This window comes from Saccoglossus kowalevskii, chromosome 18, assembly GCF_978046115.1.
Source record: "Saccoglossus kowalevskii chromosome 18, keSacKowa6.1, whole genome shotgun sequence".
NCBI lineage: Eukaryota > Metazoa > Hemichordata > Enteropneusta > Harrimaniidae > Saccoglossus > Saccoglossus kowalevskii.
Genome location: NC_140658.1, coordinates 14,729,445 through 14,751,865, shown reverse-complemented (window position 1 = coordinate 14,751,865; position 22,421 = coordinate 14,729,445). Strand labels below are relative to the sequence as shown.

At 35.3% G+C, this 22,421-nt stretch overlaps 1 protein-coding gene across 1 annotated transcript; it reads right to left on the bottom strand.

Annotated features, from left to right (window-relative positions):
* Nucleotides 1-5,101: 5,101 nt before the first annotated feature.
* odc1 (ornithine decarboxylase 1) lies at nucleotides 5,102-21,808 on the bottom strand. Its single transcript, NM_001164973.1, has 13 exons — nucleotides 21,660-21,808; nucleotides 20,326-20,462; nucleotides 19,902-20,069; nucleotides 15,909-16,005; nucleotides 15,432-15,508; nucleotides 14,302-14,474; nucleotides 13,635-13,769; nucleotides 11,842-12,007; nucleotides 11,489-11,666; nucleotides 10,871-11,004; nucleotides 10,276-10,402; nucleotides 7,162-7,249; nucleotides 5,102-6,251 (listed from the first exon to the last, which is right to left on the bottom strand). The coding sequence occupies exons 3-13, from the start codon at nucleotides 20,010-20,012 to the stop codon at nucleotides 6,056-6,058; spliced, it is 1,482 nt and encodes a 493-aa protein (NP_001158445.1). The 5' UTR covers nucleotides 20,013-20,069; nucleotides 20,326-20,462; nucleotides 21,660-21,808; the 3' UTR covers nucleotides 5,102-6,055.
* Nucleotides 21,809-22,421: the final 613 nt, after the last annotated feature.

Here is a 22,421-nt window from a genome sequence, read left to right as displayed (position 1 = left end):
TACCTGCGTCCTACCTACCATTCGCAAAGGACGCCGGGAACCAGCGAAAGCGTATCATTGTTTACAGACAAGCGTCTACCCATGAGCCTTTACGTTTTAGCGTGTGTTGTTATCGTCGCTTGGGACTCAATTCCCACACGTGCGCAGGTGACGACCCCCTCCCCGCTTTAAACGTTTAAACCTAAAGTATGTTAATGACAGTACACATAATCACAAAAACATATCAATTATCAAATATTATCAATTATGATATATATTAGTCGATACAATGAGACAATTTAGTATCTACTATTGATTATCACATTGATTCCCCCCAAAAAAACTTCATTTTATATTTCAATCGAATATCGTAAGTGACAATGGGTGTAATTTTACTTCAACAAAAAACGAGGCGGAGTTTAAACACGAGCATGATGTTAACAGAGCAAATTGTACAAACCCCAACTAAATAGAACTTTCTGAACAGTCTTTCAATTCCGCGAACTTCGGCAGCATATTTACATAACTTGAGATTGCATCATGACACAACCTTAAGAGATAACTTTTAGCCACAGTTTCAAATATTTATTTGATGCATGCAGGTACATTAGCATTTAGAAACTCACTTTTTCGGATATTTCATCGAAATTTTAGTACTGCAATATTTGCAGCCCAAACATTATTTTATCTTGATAGAATATCAAACTTTGAATTATTTAAATATGTCAAAACACATGTTTAATAAAGGCGACACATGTCCAATATGTTCTCTGTGGTATTTCCCCCCATAAAGTTAGGCTACATTGAGTGCGCTCTATAGATTCGCCCTGACGGTGCGTGTCACGCACCAATCAAGTTTCGTTATGAATTTTACTTATTCAGCTTGTTTGAACCATGACAACATAAATGGCGGTGATCGTCGCGCAATGTGTGTTCGCATTTGGCTTAAACAATGTATTTTACACGCGTCGCTATGGGTCTCTTATAGAACACGCGCCGCAACGACCACCGCCCTCTAACATTATGGTTACAGTATGATACCAGCAGCATAGAATTCAACATCACCGATAGAGGGCGAGAACTCAGAACGCTAATTAGTGACTCCCCCAGCTGATCCCTAATTCGTTTGGTGGCAAAGTTTGGCCATGTCACATCCTCTTACAACTTTGAACTTAAATGATGGATTCGATTCGACAGCGAACTTACCGCATACAACTAAACCTGTGTACCCCCAGGGTACAATCAAACCTGTGTATAGTGACCACCCAGGGTACAATAATGTTGCTGCAGTTTAGCAGCTCTTATTGGCCGCTTAAGCTATTTTGATATTACGTTGCGGCCATAGATCTCTGGTCGCCCCGCAACGTATACCACGACCAAGAGAGCTGCATAAACTGCAGCAAACAATAATGGTGACCTTCTGCAATGACATCTCCCATTGATCATAGGAGATCAGCTAAGAAAAAAAGTCAAATTTTGGAAATACACATAAATTATTAGGAATAAACTATTACACAACTCGGGCAATCTGGTTTAAAATAAGAACAGTTCATAGAATACCAGATGTTCGTTTGTTAAAACTCCATCTTCTAAAATGGTACTTTACAAACTGTGGATAACAATTTAGTATTGCAGAATTTACTTCTTCTGCATATCACTGTGAAAAAATACAGGAATTCAAACAAACAAATTGGAGCCTACCCTTTCAGATTTTATTGTTTGTCATGACCTTCAAAGGTCACACATCCTGGTACTGTCATTGATAAGAAAAACAAAACTAAATTTATGTTATTGTTATTTCAGGACAATTTTGTGGACTTGACTGTTTTAGCTAAAATATTTGTTAGGGGAAAAAAATGGACACATTGAAATGCAACAATTGCACATGTTTGTGATGCTGTCATACTAATAAAAGTACCAGGATGTGTGACCTTTAGAGGTCATGAAAGTGGTCTATTGGTTACCGTAGTTTTTAGGTAAGATTGCAGAAACAGTCAGATATGTGAACATAGAAACTGAAATACTGGAACTTTTAAATCATTATGGTTTATTTTAGTCATTTATAGTCTACAAGATTTCTCATCCTACACACTAAAAACAAATAATTTATTCATGTTTGGAAAGTGAGCTAAAAGTGATCACCAGTCGGCCAATTTCAGTGAAAGATTTAGAGCGTTCCCAACTAAAAGAATTATTACCCATATATACATACCCCATAACCAAAGTAATTGGGGAACCAGAATTGTAATTGCATATTACAGCGTATGACATGGTGGGAGTGTGTACAAATCCTCAGCAGGAGCTGGGTAGGTGTGGTTTGTTAGCTGTTGTATACTGTGGAATACTTTATTTTCACTGGAATTAATTTTCGCTGAAAAGGCTTTTTGGGCGTTTTGTGTGGAATTTATTTTCACTGATTTTTGTTGAGTTTAATGTGAAATATAGGAAAAAAAGTATATTCACTGGATTTTATTTTCACGGAAACATCCCTTCAGCAAAAATAAATTCCAAGCGAAAATAAAGTATTCTACAGTATATCTGGTAGCGTGTGGGCTTCAAAAACGAACACCACCATCAATGGGGTGAAACCTCATTGACAGTGCTGAAGGTTGCTTACATAGAACGTAAACTTCAATTGCTCTCACCGTGATGATGCATGCATTCTGTAAGGCCAGACTTGTATTATCCCTTGTTTCGCGAACCCGCCAAATGAACAGCAGCCGAAAATGAAATAAAATATAATTTTATTTCAGCATAATTTCTCGCGCCCGCCGAATTGTAAGCCCAAAATATATTATTTTTATCTTCATTTTTTTACCGCCGCTGCATAATAAATCCAAGTTGCATTTTCGTGGGAGTGTCATGATCAAAGTACCGAAGTCTCGCGCAGATGAGAAACAAGGTTTCTTGGAATAAAAGTTTATTTCATTTCTCTTCTCTTCTCCGATCAATGATCTCACTTACATTTCCTTGAGAATCACACAAATCTAATGGGGGAAAAAAGAATTATATTTTTTTTTTCCCATCCTCAAAAAAAATGGCCTTATAAAAACTCACGAAACAAGGAATAAAAAAAGTCTGGCCTAATATCATATGCTAATAACTTAACGAGGTTATGACGTAGACATATCTCATGAATATCATTTTAAACTGAAATTATTAACAGAAAGCATTTAGTATGAAACGCAGGAATCGCGTATATTCGATCTTGACCCTCACTCAGTCTATTGTGGTTATTTGAAGACTAAATGCTTTTTATCATTCTAAACTGGTCACCAAATTTAACAACTATTTCTGCGTTTTACGATCAAATCTACATGAGCAAAGGCAAGTCTCAATAGGTCTTGATTGTATACAGCGGCTATTCCCAGCTCAATGCACGATAGCGCACTGTAACGCGGCCCTTATTGATGTTCGCTGTGCCACCATGTCAATGACAGTTCCAGGCTATATGATGCATATGATTTGAAGAATGAGTGCAAAGAAAATGTTGAGACAAACAATTTTGCCTATGCATCAAATTCAAACATCGGTTTAATAAGAGTATTAGAAAAAGGGGACAATTGAAAAATACAAGCTAAAATTGGCTACCAGTTGGCAAAATTTTAGTGAAACCACAAAATTGGTCAACAAGCAGCTTGTCGGCCGAGATAGCTCCGCTGTTAGCATTGAAAAATGAACAATATGTTTGGTATCAAAGATATCAAATTTGCAGTTTTCAACAAGAATTCAAAAATATCACTTTTCACCAAAAATATTCATCAAAATTAGATAATTGAAGATATCACCACGAAATGAACAAATCTGAGGTCCACATGTAGTACCTATATGTATACCGGTAATATCAAAGCAATCAGACATGCGGTTTTTAACAAGTCGAAAATATCACTTTTTACCAAAAATATTTACTAAAATCAGAGAATATCATCACGAAATGAATGAATCTGTAATATTAAAGCAATTGCGGTTTTCAACAATAAGTTAAAAATATCACTTTTTACCAAAAAACAATATTCATCAAAATTAGAGAATTGAAGATATCGTGAAATGAACAAATCTAAGAGAGGTCAACCCAAGGCACATATACAAGTATCAAAGCATTCAGACTTAGTTTTCAAGAAAAGTCGAAAGAGTAAAACATTGACATTTACGACGGACAATTACTCGTATGATAAGCTCTGCTCGACAAAGTGGACAGCGGAGCTAAAAAATTAAATTACTATACTTAAGAAAAAAACAAATCCATCCCCTGGCAACCGAGCACGACTTTGGTAAAAGAGTCGCGTTCAGTACGTAAACATTAAAAAAGAGTAAATCTAAGCCATACAGGTTTGCATTCAAGCATTAGGCAGACAATACATGGCTAGGGATTAAAATATACAAATGCAGCTAACACGTTCCTGCAACTTAACATATATGACGATACACGATTATTAAACATGTTAATCAGGTCACGAGTCAGTCTTCAATAAAGCACTGGTTAATGTCCATCTGCAATAGTGCTCCAAAAACTACTTTTAATGGCGTAACATGACCCTGGACGTTCAGGACGTCTTGATCAGGATCGTAAGCCCGAAAGTTGAGAAAACGGCACAAACTCAAATTTGAGTTAATCCTGAACAACCGAATTGAAACATTTTACACATGGAGGGGGTAATCTTCATTTTCCAGGATAGTCTCAAGTTGTCTGAAAGTTTGATAGTTACTCGTACCAGTAATGGGGTTGTCAGGTGGTGAAAATGTTCAGATGTTCACTAACGAGAATACCTTTACATTAAATTCTCCATTTCCATTTCCATGCACATGCAAAAAATAGCCCCACCCCAAAAGAAAACTATTAATGTGTACAAAAGTACCAGAAGAACAAGCATTGGAATTGCACCCCAAGCTGTTCCCTACCTGGAACTCTTCAAAGAAATGTGAATTTTCTCTGAAATGAAATCCATTGACAAAATAGTTCGCAACTTTAACCCTTATTTTGTCAACTTAGTGTACTTTCACACATCGACTTGACCAGATAAGGGTTAAATGAGAAATTATACATGCAGATGGTATGGCTGAATCCGCACTTGATTCACTGCAGGGTGAAAAGCATACAAAAGCCATCAACACAATGAAGGAATACAATTACATTTGCTAAATTATTTAATACTAACCAGTAGCGTGCAAACGTACACTTTATATTTTAACATAAATAAAAGAAAAATGTATCCCACTTAACGCCGAAAAAAAATTAAAATATAATTGTTGGGGGGTTTTATATAGTATAAATCGGCAGTACATGACAACCAAATTGGACCCAAAAAATATAGATCTTAGTTTGTATTCTTGTTTAAGAATTGTTCAATGTGTAAAAGTTGTTTGAACTTCAATCTCAACCTAAACTTGTTATTCATTACAATACCATAAATCTTTGTGCAGATACGACAGCAGAATATTTCAAAGTTGCAGTTACAAAACTTGGTACTTTCATAAATATATAATTTGCTTTCTCTTTTTATAGACGCTAAACCAAGTAATTAAATACAAGACTTGACATACATGGTTGGTTCAATCAATTCTATATAGAAATCTTCAATGTTATTACGAGTTAAACGGTGCATAGTACGTGGCTATCACGAGATTACTGCAATGTACGCACAAAGGCAGAACAAGATTTTATCGAGCAGCACGTACTAGACGTTGATGCGACTTAAATGCTCAAGTGCACAATTTTGCCTGTGAAAACCTTGTACAGTTTCCCCTCAGATTTTATGAAGATAACGGCAGCAAATTTTTCGTGTTCAGTGATGGTTTCCATCATTTAATTCTTCCATGTCTAATGTAAAGAGCACTTGAATGAGAATATTAATAACAGTGAAAGAGTTACCCATTTAGCAGTACAATACAATGAAATACACATTACCGGTACTCAAAATTGTCACTACACGATGTACACGATGCTCCTTTTAAATAAAAAGAATGAACGGCCAACAAATAAACTGCTACGATTTCATAACCAACTAAACTAGATTTGTATCATTAGTATAACAATTATTCAAAGTGAAACTTAACACACATGGTTTATTTTATGCATTTAATAATCAACGTCAGGCACAATCGGAATGGGCGTTATCATAACAGTTGGATGGTCTCCACGTTCCAGATGTGGAATTGAAAGGCCACTTCTCATAGTTGGGCAGGTAATGGAATCAGAAAAGCATTTTGTGTTGCAAGGTGGTGGTGCCGGTTCCATCTCGACAGGACATGGCATGATTCTCTTCAGAAAATTCCTGCAAAATTAAATAGATTCAATATTTCAATTGAATTTTTCTAGCTTTCTAGCTCTGATGTTAGCAATGCATATTTTAAATAACTAACTGAAGATATTAGAAAAAATATGAAAAATATTTTTATAAACAATTATTTTATAAATACACTTTGTAAAGAAACAAGATTCATAAACATAAATCTATTTGAATACATTCTCACTACAAATTACACAATACTTATTTTCTAATGGAGTTTCTTCACAGCACAAACTATTGGAATCATGCACACGTGCGAGTACTTCAGTGACACATTTTATGGCTACGCCCAAAATAGTCCATCATTGATTGCGCAACTGTGACCACATGACATCATTCTGTTAACATCCACACATTTTCATAAAATCTCCATGCACTTTTTGACCTTTCATAAGTAAAATACACTACAATTTACTCCAGAAAAAACAATTTTCTTGGTACATTCCTACATACTAATGAGGGATTCAGACACATTCCAAGCTGAACAATTTTCTTGGACTAATAACAAAGATGGTCAATCCTTTCCCAGCAAAAATGAACAAATCTGAGAGAGGTCTACTTGAGATACCTATATGTATAGTATCAAAGCAATCAGACTTGCCGTTTCAACAAGAAATCAAAAATATCACTTTTTTACCAAAAAGGTATCAAATCTAACCAGAAGTCTGCCTAAGGTAATATACACCAAGTATCAAAGCAATAAGAGATGTTTTCAAGAAGTCTAAAGAGTAAAAAGTCAATGCCTGTGAACGACAGACAATCACTTGTAAAGTCGACAGCGGAGCTAATAAAGTTTTGGTTTTATTTCACACTTCATGTCTTTCACTCAATTTTTCTTTCTAAATCTATCAATATGCATTGAAACAGACTTCTGTATTCTATATTACGAACTTACCATGTAGATTCATTAGCCATGTAGTAGCAAATTGGTTTGGGGAATCCATTAAAGGTTGATGCAGCACACATGGTGTAGGCTCCCATATCTGAAACATGAAAACAATTATCTGTTATTTCATACCACAAAGCTACAAAGACTTCAAAAACAATTTCTAAACAGTAATTGGAAATGAAGGTCATCAATATAGAATAGAATAGAATAGAATAGATAAACAAGGTCATTTCCTAATCAGTTTAATTCTCAGTTTTAAGATGCATCTTTGTGTGCTGTGTGATTAATTTGTACAGACAGAATAGAACAAAGTTATGAAAAATATTTCCACAGATTTATTCCTCTTGGGAAAACAAACTTAGAAATCAACTACAGCAGACATTCCATTATACTACGAAAAATAGGCTTCTGCTAAAGATAATAGTTTTAGAAATGATAGATAACATTTTTCCTGAGCCTTCATTAGCCAAATTACTAAATGTATTATTCATGCAAAAAATTGGAAAATACAACTTGTGTTCTTTAAAGAGAGCAGCAGAAAAGAGCATGTTACTATACTGTGAAATACTTTATTTTAGCTGGAATTAATTTTCACTGAAAAGACGATGGGTGTTTTGTATGGAATTTATTTTCACTAGTTTTTGACAAGTTGAATGTAGAGTATAGGAAAAAGGTATATTCGCTGGATTTTATTTTCATTGAATCATTCCTTAAGCGAAAATAATGAAAATTAATTCCAATCGAAAATAAAGTATTTTACAGTATATATATTGCAACATTAATTAAATATTCACATGCTAATTGCCATCACACTGATGAGCACAGTAACAAAACAGACTTATTTTATTAAACTGTTTTTCTGATGTTTCAAGCAGATCGTTATCAATTTATCATCGGTGATATGGCATTGCCACCTGACCAAGTTTAGCTAGCAGAAACCCAGCACCACAGCTACTAATTGTATTTTCAATCCAACCTTGTGACATTTATCAATCAATTAACGATGTAGTAATTATTACCACAGTCGTAAAAATATGGGCATTAGTCCTGGGTAACGGAAATGACTAACGATGCATCAAAATTGATGACAGATTGTAACACATTGACAGTCGCTCAAATAGTATACAACAAATCACATTATTTTGGCCACAAGGACGATATGTTAATTTTGTGTGAAAATTATAACATCTTGCTCATTAGCTTTCTCAAAAAAAAAAAAAAAAAAATCACATTTTTTGCACAGTGAATCTTTTAAATATTAATTATTTTGACCATAGAGTTATTTAAGCAACTGTGCTACTGAAGAGCAAATACTATAATTCCTATTTCTACTACTAGCTAGGCGACATCAACTTTGTGAAAACTAGTCAATTTTGAACAGGAGTGATTATTTCTCTTCTTCAAATGTACCAGACTCGTTATTATAATGTAATAAAAGTTATTTTAGAACAAAATATTTTGATGGTTCTCTATGAATAATCTGCTGAACACTAAATTCCTCTGCTTTAACAGGCTTTTAAAACAACTTTATAAATGCGCCACCATATCAGTACATTTTTTAGAAGTTTCAAAACTAGTTTTGTGCTCCTGGGGCATGCTCGCAACAGAAAACCGGCTGTCTGTTTACACCAGTTTTTTGTTAGTTAAATATGCACGCTTTCATGTTGTTTTCCATAAATATTTTTTAACAAGCAGCCTGTCTGCTGAAGATATTGTTAGAAAATGAACAGTATGTATATAGTATCAAAGCAGGGACTTGCTGTTTTCAACAAGAATTCAAAAATATCACTTCACCAAAAATGACAAAAATAATTATCAAAATTAGATAATTGAAGATATCACTACAAAATTAACAAATCAAGGTACATATACACCAAGTATCAAAGCATTCAGGCTTGTAGTTTTCAAGAAGAAGTCGAAAAAGTAAAACATTGACACTGACTACGACTGACAATCACTCATATGATAAGCTCCACTTGACAAAGTCGACAGCGAAGCTAATAATAGAAGGACTTCAGGAACCTCAAACATGTCTTATGGGCAATTTCTATAGAACACAGCATTAAAACTGTACATCAACTAACAAGTTTGATAATATAAATTTTCTGCTAGTGGCTTGTGGTAGCTACATAGCCCTCGTGGGCTTGCATTATATGCCACCCTTCGAGATTCATTCAATCACAATGTACGCTGTTGAATAGGTACAGCCTCAATTCAGCACACAACTCATGCAAATGTAAAATCGGCATCAATAAATAATTGACTGAATGTGTTTAAATACATAATTATCTTTGTTAAATTCATCAATAAATTTTGCCATCTGGCAAACGTAACTCAACAGACAAACCATATTACTGTTGGTTGCTCGTGGTTACATAGTTTTATTAGCCAAGAGAATTGTCATTCTAAAACCTCAAAATGTGCAGTTCAACAGAAAACTAGATATTTTCCACGAACACTAACTTTTTCTTTCATTGTGATGAACATTTTAATTCTCTTGCAATACATGTTGATTTATAATTTATCGTGGTTCACTAGGAGAAGTGGCAATTTTTACACAAAAAGTAACAATCATGGAAAGCTTCCCCTGCAAGTTAATTGCTCACAATTCAGACTGATTTTAAAAGCACAGATCGCTCTAAATACTTGCGTTACTGTGCTCAGTTTTAAGCACATCAGACATTTTTGAAATTCATAATTTTATGACATTTTGATACATACTTTCATCTTTTTCTCTCTCTCTCTATATATATCTATATCTCTATCTCTATCTCTATCTCTATCTCTATCTCTATATATCTATATCTCTATCTGTATATATATATATACATACATTGTATGAAGCAGAAACTCGTATTTTGCACTATTTAGCTAATTCAAGTTCTAAAGAAATAAGTAACCATAGTTACCAACTATTATCGGAATAAGTACAATAGTTACCATAGTTTTCCTAAATGGGTAATTACGACTACCAACATACAATGCCAAACAGTTTCCAGTGATTCCAAATGATATCTAGCACATTGTAGACTTACTAATTAATATACATCAAAAGCCCAGATAGGGTACATGCAGTAACAGTGTATTTCAAATTGCAACAATAGTTATAACTGCATTTACCTTCGAACACAATCCAGTCACCAACATGAAGCTCCGGGAGTAAACAGTTTTCCATAATACGATCCAGACCATCACAGGATGGTCCCCACAAACTAGAAGCAAATTTGGGTTCTCCCAATAACATTTTCTGTAAGACATCAGAATAATCATGATAACGTAATTTTATTACTTTATTTGATCTTTTAGAACTACTCCACACTTGCATAAATGAACAACTTCAAGGTCAGCATAAAACAATCAGTGACTGATTTTAAAGCACCCATTGCCACGTTGTCAAATATTGTTTTCACAAAATTTGAAGTGTGCGATAATCATACCACAATATTGTCGACTCGCATGTTTTTCTCACATCGCCTGCTCATGCTATTTTTTCCCATTCATTTATACAAGGAGGCTTACAGCAGGCGTTGCGGGTGCCTTGGTTGAGCACAAACACGACCCCCCCCCCCCCCCCCCTCAAGAAGGCTACATACATCAATGGCTCAGAAGCATTCTATATTAGTTTCACAATATTCAATGAGGGCAAGAAGTCATCACAGCCATTCACAAGACAAGAGACCCAGGAGATATCCCCAACGTAGGCTAGTTAACATACCTTGAGGAGACTTGGTTGCACAGTAGCATGGTCAAACAACAGACAATTAAAAGATCCATATACTCCATCATTGCAGTAATACATGTAAGCTGGTTCATCACATTGGCTGGGTGCAACGGTATTCGCCACCAAATCTGTGAAAGATGGAAACCTAACATTTAATTCCCCATTCAACCAAGCATAACCCCATTAATACAACAATACGATTGAATAGAATCAAAAGGTCAATAAAACTAATTGTCACATAGTAAAGTAAAAATGATTTTTTTTTTTAAATCTGAAGCAATACGAGAAATAAAGCACAGGTTATACAGCCAAATTTATAGATCTGATGAAATATTTTACTATCAGAAACCATTTTACAAAAAAAGATAAAATAGTTGCATTCAAATTAGTTTGTTTCTGCAAAATCCACTGCCATATTGTTTGAAACGGCAACAATGGCTACATTGCCAGCTCCTGTTGAGATTGGTTTGACGTAAACAGTTCTAATCACGTAAACTAGTCAGCAACTCAGATGCTGACAAAGTTGCTATTTGGTGTTAGGAACAATATGGCAGAGACAGTACAATGAAATTAAATTCAATGTTCTTATTGGTCAAATAAGTCTATACCTACCCTCAGAGCCGGGAACATGGAACGTTTGGATGTCTCTAGCCACAGCACGTTTAGCGATCACATTTAGAGTTAGAGTGAAGGCAGATGCTACAAAGTAACGACCTGGTTCACTGATGATTCTAACGCCACAGCCTTCTGGGAAATGCACGTCCAGAGCTTGATTGATGCACCCAGCCATCTATAAATAATTGGAAAGTACAGTCAAAGTACAGTGCTGGCGACTACTCTTGCGATATACTTGCTCATAGATATTTGCATATTTTTGCAAATTACCACACACAACTGACAAATTTTTAAGATTTTTTTTGGCCCTAGTTTGCACAATAAATCACTGAAGATAAAACAATTTATACCTCTTCAAAGGAGATGGCAGCTGATGATTGACCGGGGTAGCCACCTCCAATGTCCAACAGTTGAAAGTCGAAGCCAAGGGCGGATCCATAATCAAATACCATACGTGATGACTGTATGGCATCAGAGAAAGCAGAGGCATCTCTACAACCACTCCCAACATGGAAGCTGTAATTTTCAAGGTTATTGAGTGAATAACATGGAAGGTATAGTATTGGAATAAATAGGAGAGGAACATGTTTAGTGTCTAAAGAATTGTTTGAAATTAGGTTTAGCCATTGGGGAACGAAAGTGCCAATTGGGAGTAGGCTAAACCTAATTGGAATGCAACATTAGAGATAAACAAAATGTTAGCTGAAACATTCATCTCACAGAAATTGTGAAGAGTTTCAATTTGGGAGCTGGTAGTAACCTCAAATTCTGCTTCCAGCACCTCTAAGAGTCATTCAAATTTTTTCAGCAGATTGGTAATTTATAAGAGGGCTTTTTGCTATTTATTATAAACCAGTCGCATTTATCCATCAGAAGGCTTTTAAAAAGAATCCAAATTTCAGAAAAGGAATATTTGGGACACGCAGAATCAATCATGCACTGTAATCGTGTCTTGCAATGTAAAAATGAGGCGATCTTTATGACCTGCATGACGCAACAAAAAGCAAACTAAATAAATTCAGGAATACAGTATACCAGTAGTTTTAAATGTCAAACTATTAATATTTTATTAGTCAGAGTTCTGGAATGAAAGCTTAACTATTTTATTGCTGCAACATACCCGCCGATTTGATTTCTGTTTATAACAAGGTATCAAAGAGCACCCAAGAATGAAATAAATTGTTTACGGGGAAAAAAACATGTTACCATTACTGACACCGGATGTTTGGTATTTCTTTTCAATTTAATTGAGTTTATCACTGATTAATTTTATTTTGAACAAGACCATCCGGTCTATTAAACAGGCAACACATGAACAGTGTTACATACTTGCTAATTTGGCACATGTTATAACTTTTGGGTTTCTTCAACCATGAGTAGAAGCGCATGTACTACAAACTATTATACACAAAGTCAGAAGTAAGACTTCCTCGTATGCATATAGTAAAAGCTTCTGTTTTTAGCGGTCATTAAAAGCACCAAATTAAATTCTAAAGCATAATGTGCCGGTTTAATTACCTGACTTCCAATAATTCGTAACAAACAAATACACTGATCAGACAATGCCAGTGTTTGTCTCGGGGGGGGGGGGGGGGGGCAACAAGAATAATCTACATGTATAAAGTGCTAATTACTTTTGTTATGTCATTGGTTAATTGAAATTTTACTAAATATTTCAAGATGAATAAGTGAATATTTAATTATGAAATGTTTGTAATTTCTTGTTTTCTGTCCTCTATTATATTTACTAACACTTGAATCAAAAGCACGATTTATCCAAAAGTAATGCTAGGTTTACTCGGCAGCATTTTAATGACGAACTATTGATTATTTCTTGTATGCTTATACAGTTGTGGAAGACATGGTCTAAAAGTTCAGTTTGGTCAATTAAGAATCAAGCTGTAACATTTCCTTGATTAGGGGTTCTCAAGACATTCAAGTAATGTCAGTCTCCGTCCCATTCTAGTTCAACCCCCAAGGACTAATTTGAGTCAAACTTTGCTCAAGCTGAACAGTCGTTTTTGCTGGCTCGGGCTGTTGGGCTCTAATAAAATACTGTCATGTAAACAAGATAGAGAAATCCCTACTATACAACTCTAGAGAGGACCCTGCATGGGAATTGTTTTCATCATGTCTGACTTACCTGACACCAACTACATTCAGTCCAAGTTCTTTAGCAACTCTCAGTAAACTGGGTGCATGTTGGGGATGACAACCATACTTCAAACCAAGCTGACACTGAGCTGTAGAATCATCAGTCAAGATCCTCAGTACCAATCTAGAAGTGAAAATTTCTGCCAGTTAACTTGTGTAAAAATAATTATCAAAATCTCAATTCTATCAATCTAAAATTACAATACAAGAATTGAAAACCCCAAGAATTGGTAAAATGACATGTGTGGATAGTTCAGGGCAGGATAACTTCATTAATTTTCAGCAAAAATATTTTACATACTTTTTTTAAGTGATTTGAGTGAACAGAGTGAAAGAGAAAAAGATAACACTCAAAATACATTTTTGTGTCAATCATTAATTACCCTTAATACATTTGTTAATATACAACTTCTCATAGCTATCAAAACATGTACCACAAGTCTATAAAAGCAGGGCTTGCGCTAGTGTCTCGGCAAGACAAGTCCCACTTAGAAAATTTTAAGAAATTGAAATTTGACCCTGGATATCTTTTAGAGATTGGACCCCAGCTTGCCTGAAAAACTGGGTCCCTCTTCAATAATTGGAGTCCGGGAAGCAAAATATGGGGTTAAGGCAATCCCTGATTAAAGGCAAAGCAAGAAATAATGAATACTTACTCAGCATCAGGATAGATTTTGCGAATTTTTTGCAACTCCATCTCATTGTCAAAAGTCATTAAACTGACTTTTCTTTGGGCTGCAAACTTCAGATGAGAATTTGGTTTGCATGGGTTGGCATAAACAATACGAGATGGTGACACACCCATGTCAGTGATCTCTTTAATCTCACTCTGGTGAACAAGAAATGTTACAAATGGTTATAGAAATTGATTTTTTTTGTTAATGTATCTCAGGGTTATATACAAGCCAGAAAATAGAAAGCGCCTAACTAGAAACTATCGAAATGAAAGGTAATTGCTATTCCGTAACCACAGACTAGCAATCTATTTTTTGTTCATTATTTATGGTTATTACGGGTAATTGCAATCACAATTTGCATGTTGAATTTGAAATTTACCTGCACTAACTTGTGGTGAAATGCACCACTTTTAAAGTTTAAATAAAATTTACGGGTTCTCCGAGTTGATTGATTCAATCACAAACGAATTAGCTTTTTTTGAGTTGTCTTGCAATGCTAGTTGAACTTAATTTAGGCTTAGTGAATATAATGAGAAAATGTTGTGTTAATTATATTTTGAGTTTACTTACGCTAGCTAATAATCTATGTGCATAGTGCAGTGTGCACCAGAGTATTTCAACCCCTGTAATTGCATAGGTTAGTAAACAAATTTCCTGTCAAACAAAATTTCGTACCTGTCTAAAATGAGTCAGACAGATGGCTTGCTAAAAGCCTGATGTATCTAGTGCTGTAACAAATGGCTCAGAAGTATTCTATATTATTTTCATTAAAATCAATGAGGGCAAGAAGTCATCACAGCCATCGAAGTAATTTTCTGTTTCAGTACGAGACAAAATGAATAATATTAGATTTTCCAGCTTGTTACAAATTATACCTAGCAATTTGTTTGAACCAATACGAATATTGTGTATCTCGTATATCATTCACTCCATGTCATAATACTAGACACTTTTAGAACAAATTCAAACTGACAGGCTATAAACAATAAATGCGCGTTTGTGTATATGTGTGCTTCTAATCAAAATGCAGAACTGTAGAAAGAAGAATGTAAAATAAGTGCTTAAAAATTCACCATCAACTTCTTAGCGAATTTATTGTGACTACTTACCTTGCTAGCGCAGTCAAATCCTGTACCCAAGGCAGCTAGTAGTCTCAGAACAGCTGGGTTTTCATTGCATTTCACAGCTGTCAGAAAACAAAATCATTCTAATTATTATGAGATGCTACACACGAATCCAAATGCGATTTTAGCAGATACTGCACCCAACATAATATAACCTTATTTATTCACTATCTCACGCAAGATAGATTCACAGAATAGCAGTTGAAAACCTTTTATTTTACTTCAAGCTGAGCAACTATCAGACTTGTTCTCCATCATAAATTTTTAAAAAAAGCTGCTGACAAGAAGCAAATAGTTCATTCTTTAATCAAAACTACTTCTTTTCTCTTCTGTAATGACTATTTTTAACGTCATTAAATACAGTGGAGGAAAGTCTGATTAACTGACAATTGAAGTCGTGAGGGTCATATTAAATGTACCAATGCAGATAGTACATTCATGTTAGTACTTGTTTTGACATACCATAGAATGGGTGTACACGGGGCAAGAGAGCTTCCCACTTTTCAAACTTGTTAACGATATCACCAAAATCCATGACAAAGAAAGCATCATCTTTTTCCTGTGAAAATTAAATTAAAAAAAATATATTGTCAGGTTTCAAAATAAAGTGACAATACAGAGGAAACTGCAATTTTAACTAGTGCAATTTAAAAGAGTCAAATTAGATTCTTGTGGTACAAGAAAACAAAGGCCCTCAATCAAAATCATAAATATTATGTTTGAAATTAAATTGCCAGGACAACCATGAAATTAATTTTAAAGTCTGCGTGTCAATTTAAACTAAATGATTTTTGCTTGTCAATTGTATCCCCTGGTTATACAATAGACGCAGCAGTTAAAATAACATGACCAGTATGTCAGAAAGATTTGGCTGTAATGGGGCTTGTGGGCTAAATATAACAATGCCAAAGAACAGGTCACAATTCAGTCATGTTTATCTGCAGTGATTACAATTTAGAAAGCCAAAAAGAGAAAAAGCAGAATTCCCATTTTGAAGATATGCCTAACCATGGCAGATGCCACACAACTGATAGCACACACCCACCACTAACAAGATTTTAAAGTAGTATGTGTACAAGTTTAATATTACTATACAACATGTCAACCAATAAAATATTTTATTTTCATGTTTATGGCATAGTTGGCTGGCTTAACATTTGAATACCCATGACAGACTTGAAAATGGCTGGAGAGTTGGAAAAGATCTTTTTTAACAGAATGATTCAAGTTATTAGCTATCCAATTAAAACTTCAAAATGGCTCGATTTGAAAGTGAAAACTAGCTATATACCAGGTCTTAATTTGGTATGGTGAGATTAATCACTTCTTCAGTGGCCCCTGAGCATATTTGGCACCCAGAAATGCGATTTTTATCTAAAAAAAATTCCTTGAATCATTATTTGAATACAAAATGCTAGAACTACAAGGATTATTTCTGAGGGCCCAATTTTGGCGAAACCTGGGTACCTGACTAAGCGAATACAAGGGTTAGAAACCAAGGTCTTGAATATTCCAGAGAACATGGAGCGCAGACAAGTTACACAAGACTAAGTGTTAGACCTGTTTGTAAACAATTTGCAAGTTATAATTTCAGCAATTTATTCCTGTAGTACCTAAAAAGCATGCATCACATTAAAACTGTCTTAAACCGATTTGAGTTCCATGAAACCAACGCCTGAAAAATTTACTGGTTATTTAGATGAAACGCGTACTGGGGGACTAAATTTTGGTCTCAATGGAATAGAGTATAGCACAACAGCAAACTACTACTATTTTCACCGAGTTTTGATGAGTTTAATGTGAAATATTGGAAAAAAAGTATATTCGTTGGATTTTATTTTCACGGAATCCTCCCTTCAGCGAAAATAGCGAAAATAAATTCCAAGCGAAAATAAAGTATTCTACAGTATTGAAAAATTTCTGGATATGTAGGAAAAAGTCAAGCATTCTGAAAATTATTCAGACAATTAGCAAGACTACATGCAACTTGGCAAAACACTTTGGGTTTTTTGCCCAGTTTACATCATTCAATCATAATACTAGATAGATGCGAGTGAAGTGCAATTTTTCAAAATGAAAAATATACATTAGAATATATGAACAGGTTATTTTGTGATGTTTTAATATCTGACTTAGTGCAAGAAAACTATCTTTCACTTACAACAGGGTTTAAAATGATAATATTTTAGTTAGCAAGTTATTTCGCAAATTTAAAGAAAACTATATTCCAGCAATGTTATTCATGCATCGAGTCAAATTTACTAAAATTGTACGTAACAATTTCATAGTGTTCAGTATTGCACTCTGAATACCAGCATTCATTGCATATGTAAATTTAACTAGTGGAGTGTCAATCTTTTGAAAAAAATTAATAAAAGCACTAAAATAGACGTCAACAAATCATGGGATAATTTATTTTGATCTGAATTTAATGACTTACTGTATTTGCTCTATTACAGTATTACCCCGGGCACGCGCCCTTCCCTGGGAAGGCGCCCACCCCCGTTTTCACAAAAGTTACATGTTGGGAACATCCTCTGTTAAACGCCCAGGGTGATTTTAGCCAAGAACGGGGTCAACAATAATGTTTTGTCAAAAACGAACGCGTTTGATTTATTTAAATAGTGCGTTTGTTACGGTAGTTCTTATTTTGTAGTGTGTGGTGGCCCTGAAAAGGGCCGTTTTGTTTGTGTTTTTACGTAAAAACTCATTGGAACTTAACGACGTAAGATGAAACACGCAGCATGTGCCGCACACGTTCTGCTTTCTCTTCATTCAAGATGAATCCAATATTGCAATAATCCATACCTTGGTGAGTGGTTTGAAGCACTTAGCTTTGGTTTCAAAACGTAGCACTTCGCTGACTGTGAATCTATAACGGGAGCAGTCAGCTGACATCGGTGTCGCTGGGTGTATATGACAAAGGGAAGTTGAGCAACCAAATTTGCCGAGTTCGCAGTTTTTCACCGATAAAAAAAATAACATTCTGGAGGGGTGAAACGAAAGAGCATTGCCAGGCGATGGACGCGGGGCTTTTTGGCAAGGACCGCAAACGTATCCATGTCCAGCCATTGGTTGGCCACGTAGAGGTCAAAATACGCGTACTATTTTTACACGTTAAGTTTGGCTCTTCCGTTTCACTCCCTCTGGAATGTTCTACTTTTGCAGCCTAATCGCAGAATTTACAAAAAACATCGAAAAAACACAAGAATTAGTAGACATGTTCCTGTTTTGGGCAGATTATTGATAGAGAATAATGTCTTTATTACAAAAATGCTGAAAAACCGCGATTTTTTGTCTCAGTAATTTTTTTATTGGCGAAAAACTGCGAACACGGCAAATGTGGTTGCACAACTTCCTCTTCATATACACGCGACACTGATGCCAGCTGACTGAACGAGAGCTAGCACTTTTGAGACATCGCGTTGTAAACTTGCTACTTTCTTTCCATCCTTCATCACAGCTAAGGCATTACGGTCATGTGGACTATTTTTCTGTCGTTGAAGAAAAAACATTTTGCTGACCTCAAGTCCATTACGATAACCATAATGAGGCATGCTGACGATGGGAACATGTTGCATCATAATTTTGTCATGTGTGTGGGTGCGTGACTAAATCATGTTAATGAGGTCGACCGGAGTTCATTTTCAGTCTGTTTTTTATGTATCGCCATTTGGATATGTTTATGTATTTATTTCACATCAGTAATAAAAGGTTTATTTGTTTCATAACCCTGTCTGCTATTCTTCAGTAATTATGATGCGATGTATTAATACGTGCGTGAACAAAATTATGCTAATGAGGTCATTGTCATCTTGGATTACAAGCGGTAGTTTTTCCAGGTCGTTTCGACTTGCACTGATCACGGTTACTAAAAAAGTAACCGTGCATTGATTACAATACTTACCATACTTTGTAGCCAATTTCAATGAGTAATACAACTTCATTCGCTGACATAAAACAAGTTTTATTTTTGAAATTCAACCTTGTGTCTTAGTGTTCCCACAGTTCTTGACCGAGTGCTCACGTTTATTGAAATCTCGCATAAATCAAGAAATAAGTATGTGTACAAAGTGTACGAAAGCATTCCTTTATTTGACCTTATCATACGATCACAAAAACAACTTTTTAAAATCTTTTTTGGGGTGGTCCTCTGGTAAGCGCCCACCCCCAATTTTTCCCGATTTTGTATGTTCAGGTCCCTGGGCGCATGCCCAGGGTAATACGGTAGCAGCACCTTCACTTATTTAAATTAGGTGTTTTTATAGTCAAATTAAGTAATATTTTAATTATGTTAAAAGTTATGATTTATATTTGCTTCTAATAGAGATGCAAGCTCAGACCTAGTAAACAAAACTGGCAGTAATATTTGCCAAAATTTAATCCTAAAAATACCATTAACAAGAATCAGTGGAGAAAAACAAATAATCTGCAAATAAGATAAACTGCTCTTACCTCTAAGTCATGAATGACGGCTATCTTAGAAATTACATCACACGGTTTAGTGCAGTCATCAACAACATCCACAACAATGTCTTTTCCAATTACGTTCATTTTGGTGAACATAAAAGTAACCAAAACACTAGGGGAACTTGACCAGGGATTTAAGAAATACGCAGCAAGCTGTAAAAGAAAAGTACCGGTAATTTTTTTTCAATCTGTGAAACGCATACAATAGCGAAGGGAAGATAATTTTATTGACATGTAAGCGCGAGTGACGCCCTGGTCAGTCAAATGACATCGGACCTCGCTAGCACCCGACAGAATAGTGCATGTCTTGTCAAAAACAATAATGCGAATTTATAAAGTCCACGCCTTCTTGCAACGAGTTTCAATGAGGCACAATCGCACGACCTTGTCAGGCTACATTAATACTTACACAGCAAATTGAAAACGTTGTGTTTTCAGCAAATATCAGCTTGGGTTCCACGGAGCCTCAAAATTGCAGTCTAGCTGCTCACGGTAAAGGCACAACCCCTCAGGGTTTTTGATGTAGTGCTTCTTGCAATGCCCACCCTGAAAATAACAGATTAACAACATCAATGATTTCATTTTGAGCGAACTAAGAGGAGGAGGCAGTTTGGAAAATTGCAAAAATACCCCTTGAAAATTATTAACCAGTTACTGATGTAATGATAAAACAAGTGATGAATACCACAATTAGCCTGTTTTGTTAGTTTTTAAACTGAAATTTTGAGTTTTGAAGCATGAAAAAAACCCACCTGGCACAGATACACATTTCCTCAAGTCTAAATTGGCAACAACCCAACAAACATTGGCAGCAGCTTTCACATTTCTCTTATGAACTACGAGTCACTTTAAATAAAATATTCCAATTCAATTTTTTCCAATAAATTCCCTTTCATTAATTTTACATGATCAAGTAGTCTGAGATGGCGAGATTAGTTCCTACACACACAATGTTCACCTCATTTAGCACATGTCTAATAAAAGCGAGCAACAATGAATGAAAATATTTTCCCATGAATAAGATTGTATACCAGTAGTGTTTGAGAAACGGAGTCCTTAGCGACACGTATACAATATAAAATCCATTCACCTTAAAACAATAATAATTTGGGAGTGTGCTATCAAATACTACATCGCTATTTATCTAAAAAATAATACTAGTACACGTCTAGCAGATCATTCACAAAATAAATTACAAAGTCCACACACCACACCAAATCAAAAACTGGATCTGCCCACGTCTTCAATGTAGCAGACTTCGTTGACATGTTTCGTGGCGACAGCCGGTCGTATTGTAGTTAACAGCTTATCTTCAATTTTTAATGACAATATTCTTTTGTTTTAAAAGTATCATAATTAATCAGTGTGGATTCATATTGCTTGCGAGCCCGACGATAAAATGAAAAAATAAAACACCACGCCGCGAAGTGACGCGCCCTCGCCAAGTCACGACGCGAATTAACTGTTGGAAATTCCGCAGATTGTCAAAATTAATGAAATTGAACTGAATATAACCCTCTGAAAAAATGCGAGGCAGTGCCCGATATTATGATGATACACGACGGCGAATGGACAAGCACATTTCATAAACACTGTTATAATTGTGCAATCATGAACTCTGTGACTGCGCCACATGTGCACAGAAAATGCTTCCCCCAGTGAAGCCAACTGAACTGCTCTGTCCGACATTTTCCAGGATTTTCGTTAACATATTTCACAACTGAAACAATAGAGAAGACATACCTGGCTCGAATATTCCCCTTCACTAGTTCGTCTCGGTGGAATTTTGGCTAATTTCAAAGGGATACAATTAACAAGTGCTAGTCAGAAGGAGGAATACATGATCGAGTTTTTTCACTGTCGCAAATATCGCACATTACTGCATCGGCGTGTTGAAAAGGAACTACTTTTCACCACCGCACTCCAGTCTCGCCTACTACTACCTCTCCACTGCTCGTTAATAAACTATTCCGCGGTAACACCCTTGAAAGTAAACACAAGCCTTAATAATTCCCGTCCAAGAAAAAAAATCTTTTCTGAAACTATTACAGATAATGTTTATTTGGATAAAGGTACGCATTTTCTTCATTTTCTAACTAACTTATCTTAAGAACTACATTTTTAGATGTACAACGGCGGAATAATATAATATTGCATTTCGTAACCGTTCACAGTCTCGTGAGAAGTTGTAGGATTTCAACGAGAGCTTATTTGGCGGCTTTTTGTCTCATGCTCAGAAGTGGGTGGGCCACTTACTTGCTTTAATACATTTTAAACTGAAGGAATTAGTTTGTTGTACGAGTCTGGGTTTTTACGCACCTACTGGTGAAAATAACTTGAAGATCAACAAAAAAGTATCTAAACAAATCGATGAAATTCCATACTACAGACCACAAAATGAGCCCGACAAGGACGTGTCCTTAGTCTTATTCTATTTAATGACCTTCATTATATAACTCTGCAGGAGATCAAGTTCAGTTAAATGATAATAAAATAATTTCACTA

Bases quoted from the DNA above. Each gene is read 5' to 3' on its own strand.
- odc1 (NM_001164973.1), bottom strand. From the start codon at position 20,012: ATGTTCACCAAAATGAACGTAATTGGAAAAGACATTGTTGTGGATGTT. The intron at 16,006-19,901 runs GTAAGAGCAGTT...TAATTTTCACAG, and splicing joins CCGTCATTCATGACTTAGAG to GAAAAAGATGATGCTTTCTT. The intron at 10,403-10,870 runs GTATGTTAACTA...GATGTCTTACAG, and splicing joins TGCAACCAAGTCTCCTCAAG to AAAATGTTATTGGGAGAACC.